This window comes from Melanotaenia boesemani, chromosome 18 (assembly GCF_017639745.1).
Source record: "Melanotaenia boesemani isolate fMelBoe1 chromosome 18, fMelBoe1.pri, whole genome shotgun sequence".
In the NCBI taxonomy this organism is placed as follows: Eukaryota; Metazoa; Chordata; class Actinopteri; order Atheriniformes; family Melanotaeniidae; genus Melanotaenia; species Melanotaenia boesemani.
In genome coordinates this window covers 6,930,381-6,939,433 of record NC_055699.1, presented here as the reverse complement: position 1 = coordinate 6,939,433, position 9,053 = coordinate 6,930,381, and the positions used below count along the sequence as shown (strand labels likewise).

Sequence of the window (9,053 nt, the reverse complement as noted above, 5' to 3'; positions counted from 1 at the left end):
AGTGTTTAGCCCAGCTGGTAGAAAAACTACATCATATACATAGGCTACCGCTCCTTAACATAGCCAACCCAGGTCTGAATCCTGGCTGAGGACCCTTTGCAGCATGACTTGCAAGTGTATACACACAGATAGAAGTTTGTATAAAATTATAGTTTGGTTGTTAACAACACGGTACTGTTAACAAAAAGTAAGTAAGTAAGTAAATATTTATTTATATGGCACCTTTCAAGATAAAAATTACAAAGTGCTTAACAAAAAAAAAACTGTTTTTTAAAAGAGATCATGGAGTCCACAGATCTCAGGCTGAGAGGAAGGGAGTTCCAGAGGGAAGGAGCCACTGCTGCGAAGGCTTTGTCACCTTTTGTTTTCAGTCGTGTTGGCTCAACAACCAGCAGACCTTGATCACTTGATCTCAGGGACCTGCTGGGCATGTAGGGCTGTAGAAGGTCTTTGATATATTCAGGTGCTCGGTTAAAACTAGAATTTTAAGATGCACTTTGTAGTAAATGGGAAGCTAGTGCAGCTGGATTAGTAATGGAGTGACATGAGTAAATTTGGAGGATTTTGTTATCAGCCTTGCAGCAGCGCTCTGGACAATTTGGAGACATGCGAAGCATGTGAAGATGGAATTACAATAATCAAGGCTGGATGAGATGAAGGCATGGACGATTAAAAACATGTTATTAACTGATGTTCATTTTCTTTCCCCACTTTTTTAAAACATTGTTTGCCAGACATGGGAGTAGCTAATCAATTAGTTATGATTTTAAGGTTTACTCATCAAATATCTGAAAAATTAGAAAATGTTAATTTTATGCCCTCACTGGGCAGTGTTTCCTGGAAGATACAAACTATAAAAAGGAATTTGAAGGTCATATGAAGGAAAAAAATCAAATAAAAGCACAAAATAGTGGTGTTTCAGCCAAGAAATATGAGATAATTGCAATTTATTGTCTTATTAAGTTTTAATAAAAGTATTAAACTGTTTACATTTTCTGAAAGTCAGAGATTACAGAAACAAGTAGGCTTTTAGCAGTTTATACTTTATGCAAAAAGTTCATTTGTATCATATGATGTAAAATATCAAAGTGAAAGTTTTTTTGTTTTTTTTTTATTTCTATTATACGTCATGTATGTTTATGTCACTATTTATAGCTTATATTTTGAGCTTTTAAATCAAGTATTAACTGACTAATTAACTTATTAAGGTGCATATAACAGTCCACCAAGGACAAACCTGTCCAGCCTGAACAGATGAAAGACCTGCTGCAAATTTTTCATTTTTGACTGTGACTGTGATATTTACATATTATGGAAGTGTTTTATTTATTTATTTATTAGCTTTGTGATAGATGTGTTTGATTTCTTTATTTTCCCTGCACATTTCCCTGATTTGTGACCAGTTAATGAAACATTTCAAATCATTTTAGTGTTTCGCCTTTTTCAAATTCCCCCAACAAAATGAGGACCGTCATGTGTTTTAGCAGGTTTGAAGCACATGTGAAGGTTATATATAAATACATACAATCATACATATTTCTGCATAATAAAGTTTAAGGAAAACATATTACAATTAAATTAGCTTTTAATCAATTGTTAGTATGTAATTGTTTGGTGTAATAAACCAAACTGTTTGGTATTGGGGTGAAGTAAACCTTGAGAATTTATACTGTAATAAACCTATAAAGTACTGATTTCCAGCAGATGAGGACTCTTTAGTTTAAGCTTCATAAGCAATCAAATATTTGTATTTTTAATTGGGTGCAATGCAACGCTTACTTTAAGACCCATATCACCCCCCCCCCCCCCCCCCCCCCCCCCCTCTCGTTTTTCTCTTTATATTTCCAATAAGTTTTAATACTGAAAGTCCCACAAAAGGTGCTATTTTTTAAAATTGCCTGAGAACCCCAATTCAAAGTGATTAATATACTAAAAAAATTAAGGACATTGGTGTCACTAAATTCATATTGCATCTATTTTTACTTGTAAAAGTGTTTCACTGGATGTAAATTTGTATCACGAAAATGTAAAAATGTTTCATTCGATGTAATATCGTTTTGCACTTCCCGGCCACCGTAGATCAGCACACGCTAAAGAGTCAGAGGCAACCTCCCCTCCAATAGAGGCCGCACTTTTGTAATTTGTAAACACGTTACAGCTGAAGAAGTAATTAGCAGGTTCTTGGTCCAATCAAATTGTACATTGTCAGCATCTAAGCCAATAAGAATACGTATACGCTTCTGGGCGTGACCAGGAACAGCCGTATATACGCTTCTTATTGGGAAATTTGTCATCTACACTAGATCTTCGGGTTTCTTTGAAGTATTTTGAACAGTTATATTTGTATATCGTTAAAATTATATTTACCTATTTGAAATACATCTTGAGAATTTAGTTCCATTTCCCTGCAGGTGAGACTGAATTCCATTATGGTTAGCTGACATGCTAATGCTAATACCCTGTGCTGTAGCATCAGGCGTCTGGTAAACACACAGCTACGGTCTGTGTCCTGGGCTATCAGTGCCACTCCTGATGACAGCTTCCAGTAATTTGTGAAAATTGTGTCTTTTTTGTTAGTATATGTTCCTTCAGTTATTCTCTAACGTTATACAGCTAGTGCTCGCTGTCTGTGTCCTATTGCTCGCCAGTGTTCGTCATGGGTGAGGTGGAGCTCTCCTGTCGGGCTTATGTGAAGATGTACCTGCACGCTTGTCTGTTTCCGCGGTGCAGCATCAACGGGCTTTTGCTGTCGTCAAGCTCGACAGGTGACGCTCTTTGTGTGACAGACTGTATTCCCCTGCTTCACTCCCACCTACCCCTGGCTCCCATCACGCAGCTGGCCATTACACAGGTATAGTGCAAAATTTGACATCCTCCCAGTTTGATGAAACATACTCATTGCATTGGTTTATTATTTTCAGTACTTTATTATTAATGCTTTTGTGGTGCCTACAATATTGTGCAAATGTGATTTATCCTTTCTTCTCACTTCTTATGAAAACTATTTTCTTCCAAGAAGCCAGCCTTTCATACATTCTTTTAAGGTGGACTTGAGCAATAGCTCTTTATGCATGCAGCCTGCCACAAGCCATTTTGCTCAGTGCCGTAAATGGAGTCGCTTTGTTTTTCTGTGCAGTTACATTTCAGAGGATGGATACAATTATTATACAATAATTGTATATTATATGGCCATACTTTTCCTATCATGCATTACTGATTTGTGCCCACACAATATTACTTGCGCTGATGTCAACCAGCTTACTTTTGCAATTATGCATAGACACTCAGGTAGTGTTGCCTAGAGTGAAGAAAATCACAGTGGACATTTTCATATCAAATTAAACCTTTTATACTTGATCATTTGAGGACAGTTACATTACTTGCAAGTACTTGAATCTACATTTTTTTTAAATTAATATAGAAAAAGCTTGCACTACTTTTGAAGTACAGCCTAAATGAAGGGGATTTTGTGATGGGAACAGTTTACTGATGTGCCAGCTGCTATCAAATTTTAGAGCTGAAAAGTAAATGGATTGCTTACTGATGTTGCGAGCAAATGTGTTCAAAAGGATGCTTTTGTAAACTAAAAACTATTAAAGTATATTTAAAAATAAATATGGATCAAATAAAACAGAAATCAGTCAGTCGTTGAAGGATTTTACTGGCTTTTTTTCCGTTGCTAGATAACTCTCGTCCTGAAATCTCTGTGCGTCTGTGTGAGTTGTTTTGATGGCACACAGAAATTCATCACGTGACACCGCTGTGTCTTACTTTATAGCATCACATCACACATCAGCCACTGGCTTGCATTTCTTTGCTGAGTCAGCCATGATGTGCGTTCAAAACGGCCAGTGTGTTGAAAAGGACATTATCGGAAGAATTGTGGAAAAAGAAAGAAAGCCACCTGACCTTTTCTGTTTTTAACTGGCTTTAGAGCACTCAGAGAAGAGACAGGATGCAAGACAGATGCTAAATTAGCCTTTGTTAGGCAGCAAACTGAGAAAATTTGCCCGAGTTCAGTAATGTGCTTTCTTGTCTTTTTGTGTCTGTTTTGTATTTAAATGCAGTAAATGTTGCAATGTTTTCCTTTGTGAAGTTATGGGAGGAAAAGAAAATGGCAAAACATTTACTAAGTAATAATAATAAAAAAGACAAAACATTGAGCCAGTTGTACAGTACAACCCACATGCATACAGCACTGCATGGGGTCCTCATCTCTGTTGCACGCATACATGTATCTAAATGAGCAAATCCCCTTTAAATGCAACAAAAAACAACTTAGCAAATATTTAAAACTGGCAGTCTGTTCTTCTATCCTAGGTGGATGTTTGGTGTTCACAGACTCAGCAGAGGATAGTGGGGTACTATCAAGCCAATGCCTGCGCATCAGACAGTAGGTGAGTTTCCAAATATAAACCTCTACATCTTGGATGCTTTAAAAAAATATGCGTTACTAAGTATTGTACTTATTTATTTAACTTGTAGACTTTTTCCAACACTTGAATTTATTGTTTCCTGACAGCCCAACACCATGTGCGTTCAAGATCGCTGATAAGATTGCTGAGCAGTGTGACAATGCTGTTTTGCTAATGGTAAGAAAAACAGAAACTATATATATTTTTTAGCATTTTTCTTTTAACCTGTTGCCAGGTAGATGATGAGGAATAAGTGCTGACATGAGCTAATCAACAATATGAGTCCCTTATGACTATTTGATATTTTGTGGGTCAAAAGATGAATAATTTTATTATCAGGGTAAATTCGTTCATTATGTTTCTTCATTTTGCTTGACAGCTTGACGGCAGTAAGATGTCACCAGATTATCGGGTTCCCCCCATCGTGATGTACGAGCGCAAAGATTCAAGATGGACGCTTAAAGATAAACACATGTAAGAGCTAATTAGGCAAGGCAAGGCAGTTTATTTGTATAGCACATTTCATGTACAGGACAATTCAAAGTGCTTTACATAAAACAAAGACATTACAGATATTTAGAATAGTAAAAGGCATCAACACATAATCAACACATAATCACAATAAAATAATAAATTACATTAAAATGATTAAAAGCAAGATAAGTTAAAAAAAAAAAAAAAAAAAAAAATTGAATTAGAGGGTAGGGGCATGCTAGCCACTGTGCTTTTTGATTTGATGCATCATCCTGTTGGGAGCAGTCATTAGAAGACTGGATACTGTCTTAACACTGAGATGCAGATGGTCAGTAACAACACTCAGGTAGGCTGTGGTATTTAAAACAGCAGTGTTGGTATTTAGGGTGTAAAAAGGAGACATCCCCTGCATCGCTGCAGCGTTGACACAAAGCAGGATGGCTCCATGGGATCAAGCAAGCATACATGATGTTACACTTGTTGACATTAGGCTTTACACGATCAGGATTTTAGGGGCCGATCACCGATCAGAGACCTTAAAAAAACCGATCACCGATCCGATCACAGGAGGAAGCAAATATGTCCATTTAAACAACTTGTTTACCCATATTTTTACAGTTTACAGAGTATCATAAAAGGAATTTTTGTTGACATTTCTTTGTCCTGAAATGACTGAGATGAAAAGGTTAAACATCAATAAATAATGAACACAACTTAATATAATTAAATTACTTAAAGTGAACAGCAAATATAGAGCAGTAATTGGTCTGAAACATTCATAAACTCTTATGAAAAATTATAGTCACAGTAGTGCAAATGAAGGCAGTAATGCTCCCTCAAACATTCATATATACATCTGTATATATATAACTCCAATAAACAGTCAATAGTGAAAATAACAGGCGGTAATTCTCCATCAGAACTTTCAAAAATGTCATGTGAACAGAAAATATGGCACAGCACCCAGGCCACATATATTTCCAACAACTGAAATAAATTAAATGTGTATATCGGAGCACTTAAATAAAATTAATCAAATAATTAGCAGCAAAGTATATGTACTAAATAAAATGTAAACAATCCCTCCCTTTCCCAGGCACAACAAACAATTTAAATTCAGAGAAGGAGGTTTAAACTTGCTGCTATATATACTTTGGCGATATAAATTCCCAAGCCTACTTATGCATCAATGGCAGATTCTTTCTAACAAAGAGCAGCATCTCAACTTTCTTGGCTGAAAGCCTGCTTCTTTGAGCATCCAGGATGTTGGATACAGTGCTGAACAGGCGCTCACTGTCCACACTTGTGCAGGGTGCTGATAGGTAAGCTCTTGCAGCAATGGCGAGGGCAGAAAAGCGATCCCGGTTGGCTCTCCAGTAAGCCAATGGATCAGCATCTCGAGAGATAACTGGCTCTGACAGGTAGAGATTCAACTGAGACATTGCTTCAGTGCCCTGCTCTGGTCTTTCTTCTTGCATGATCTCACCCAACATCGATGACAAGGAACCAAGTCGTGGCATCTTCTCAGCTGGCTCGTCTGTGGTGTTGCTGTCTGCAAGTTCTTGTCCTCCTTCATCAGGGCCCATCTGTGCAGCCAGCAGATCTAACAGCAGCCCCCGTGTATGTGCCTTCAGCTCTGCTGAAAAGCATCGATCCTTGTATCTAGATGTAGAAACATCACATTAATTTTTACTGGGCATTTGCTCTTTTAGACCAACTTCAAATAAAAGTAACCAAATGGCCCATCAGTAGTTACATTGGTACTGATGATTTTCTGTATCAAAACTGTTTTAATGTGTAAAGGCAAAAGAGGATAAAACAGATATTAAAGTTACAGAACATGTTTGCAGTTCTAAATGGGTTTAAATTAATAGCATTTTTTTCAATACGTCAACTTAAATACATGTAAATTAATTTAGGCTAAATGTTTTTCCTCACCTTGGGTCACACATAGTAGCCAAAATGTAGAGTGGCTCGTTTTCAATCCCATCAAATCTCCGGGTTACAGCTCTCAGCAGTTCAGCTTTTGTGGTGCCCACACCATGATCTGATGGGGAGTTTCTGCTCAGGAACCGTTTTAAGGCCATCACAGATGGGATGACATCAGCAGCACTTGCAGTGGATGCACTTATTGCCCTTGTGAGCTCCTCAAATGGTTCCAGGATTTTTAAGATGTTTTCTATTAGACCCCACTGGTTGGAATTGAAGGAAGCAGGAACTTCATGCTCAGCCCCAAAAGCAGCAAGTGCTCGTTTTTGTTGCAGCAGACTTTGGAGCATGTAATAGCTGCTGTTCCAGCGGGTGGCAACATCTTGCTGGAATTTTTTGACATCCTGGCCCAGCTGCAGCTGCACGTCGTGGAACGCACAGTACGCTTGAGGGGAGCGTTTGAAGTGCCCGATGATACGTCTCCCTGTAGCAAGGATGTCTGACACCATGCGCTGTGCCAGCAGCCCGTCGTGAACAGCCAGCTGGAGTGTGTGCGCCATGCACGGTAAGGTCGGCAGTCCACCTTCTCGCATGGCTTTTGCCATGTTTGCGGCATTGTCTACTGCGGTCAAGCCAGCCGCCTTTCGTTTTAGCGTAGTCAAGCCAGCCGCTCCTACATTTTCAGTGCGCACCTACCGTCAGTTTACGGTAAATGCAAGCGTACTGCTGCAAGGAAATTATTTCCGGTTCACAAAATAAAAGCACGAATTTAAATGTGTATTATCAAGTGATGTTTTAAGAAACTGATTCACGTTAACTGTAAACTATCGGGGTATACTGCTAACATTTACACTAAATAAATACCTTGGAATGTATGGAGTTGAAAACAGTTTTTTCTATCTATCTATCTATCTATCTATCTATCTATCTATCTATCTATCTATCTATCTATCTATCTATCTATCTATCTATCTATCTATCTATCTGTCTGTCTGTCTGTCTGTCTGTCTGTCTGTCTGTCTGTGCTAATAAACATATACTGAGGCCTTAAAGCAAATACTAAGTGGTGTATGTTGACCATCCTTGATAGCACTATCATTCTAGACTACTTTGGGGTCAATAGGTCACATGACCTCAAAGCTATTGAGCGAAAATGCTCATATTTACACTTTAAAAATCATTTAAAATATATTAAGACCTTAAAGAAAATACTAAGCGGTGTATGTTGACCATCCTTGATAGCACTATCATTCTAGACTACTTTGGGGTCAATAGGTCACATGACCTGGGAGCTATTGAGCCGAAAATGCTCATATTTCCACTTTAAAAATCATTTAAAATATATTAAGACCTTAAAGCAAATACTAAGTGGTGTATGTTGACCATCCTTGATAGCACTATCATTCTAGACTACTTTGGGGTCAATAGGTCACATGACCTCAAAGCTATTGAGCAAAAATGCTAATATTTACACTTTAAAAATCATTTAAAATATATTAAGACCTTAAAGCAAATACTAAGTGGTGTATGTTGACCATCCTTGACAGCACTATCATTCTAGACTACTTTGGGGTCAATAGGTCACATGACCTCAAAGCTATTGAGCGAAAATGCTCATATTTACACTTTAAAAATCATTTAAAATATATTAAGACCTTAAAGCAAATATAAATTGGTGTATGTTGACCATCCTTGATAGCACTATCATTCTAGACTACTTTGGGGTCAATAGGTCACATGACCTCAAAGCTATTGAGCAAAAATGCTAATATTTACACTTTAAAAATCATTTAAAATATATTAAGACCTTAAAGCAAATACTAAGTGGTGTATGTTGACCATCCTTGATAGCACTATCATTCTAGACTACTTTAGGGTCAATAGGTCACATGACCTCAAAGCTATTGAGCGAAAATGCTCATATTTCCACTTTAAAAATCATTTAAAATATATTAAGACCTTAAAGCAAATACTAAGTGGTGTATGTTGACCATCCTTGATAGCACTATCATTCTAGACTACTTTGGGGTCAATAGGTCACATGACCTGGGAGCTATTGAGCCGAAAATGCTCATATTTCCACTTTAAAAATCATTTAAAATATATTAAGACCTTAAAGCAAATATAAATTGGTGTATGTTGACCATCCTTGACAGCACTATCATTCTAGACTACTTTGGGGTCAATAGGTCACATGACCTGGGAGCTATTGAGCCGAAAATGCTAATATTTCCA

General features: G+C 37.5%; 1 protein-coding gene across 2 annotated transcripts in view; it reads left to right on the top strand.

Annotated features, from left to right (window-relative positions):
• Nucleotides 1-2,243: 2,243 nt before the first annotated feature.
• The window catches only part of emc9 (ER membrane protein complex subunit 9), a 22,347-nt gene continuing 15,537 nt past the window's right edge, over nt 2,244-9,053 (top strand). Inside the window, exons 1-5 of one of the 2 annotated variants that reach the window (XM_041968279.1) lie at nt 2,244-2,411; nt 2,649-2,851; nt 4,321-4,397; nt 4,523-4,592; nt 4,795-4,889. In XM_041968279.1, the coding sequence (XP_041824213.1) occupies nt 2,657-2,851; nt 4,321-4,397; nt 4,523-4,592; nt 4,795-4,889 (437 nt within the window). In that variant the 5' untranslated portion in view covers nt 2,244-2,411; nt 2,649-2,656. Of the gene's footprint in view, nt 2,412-2,613; nt 2,852-4,320; nt 4,398-4,522; nt 4,593-4,794; nt 4,890-9,053 lie in introns of both variants that reach the window. The other variant, XM_041968280.1, reaches the window with a different exon arrangement.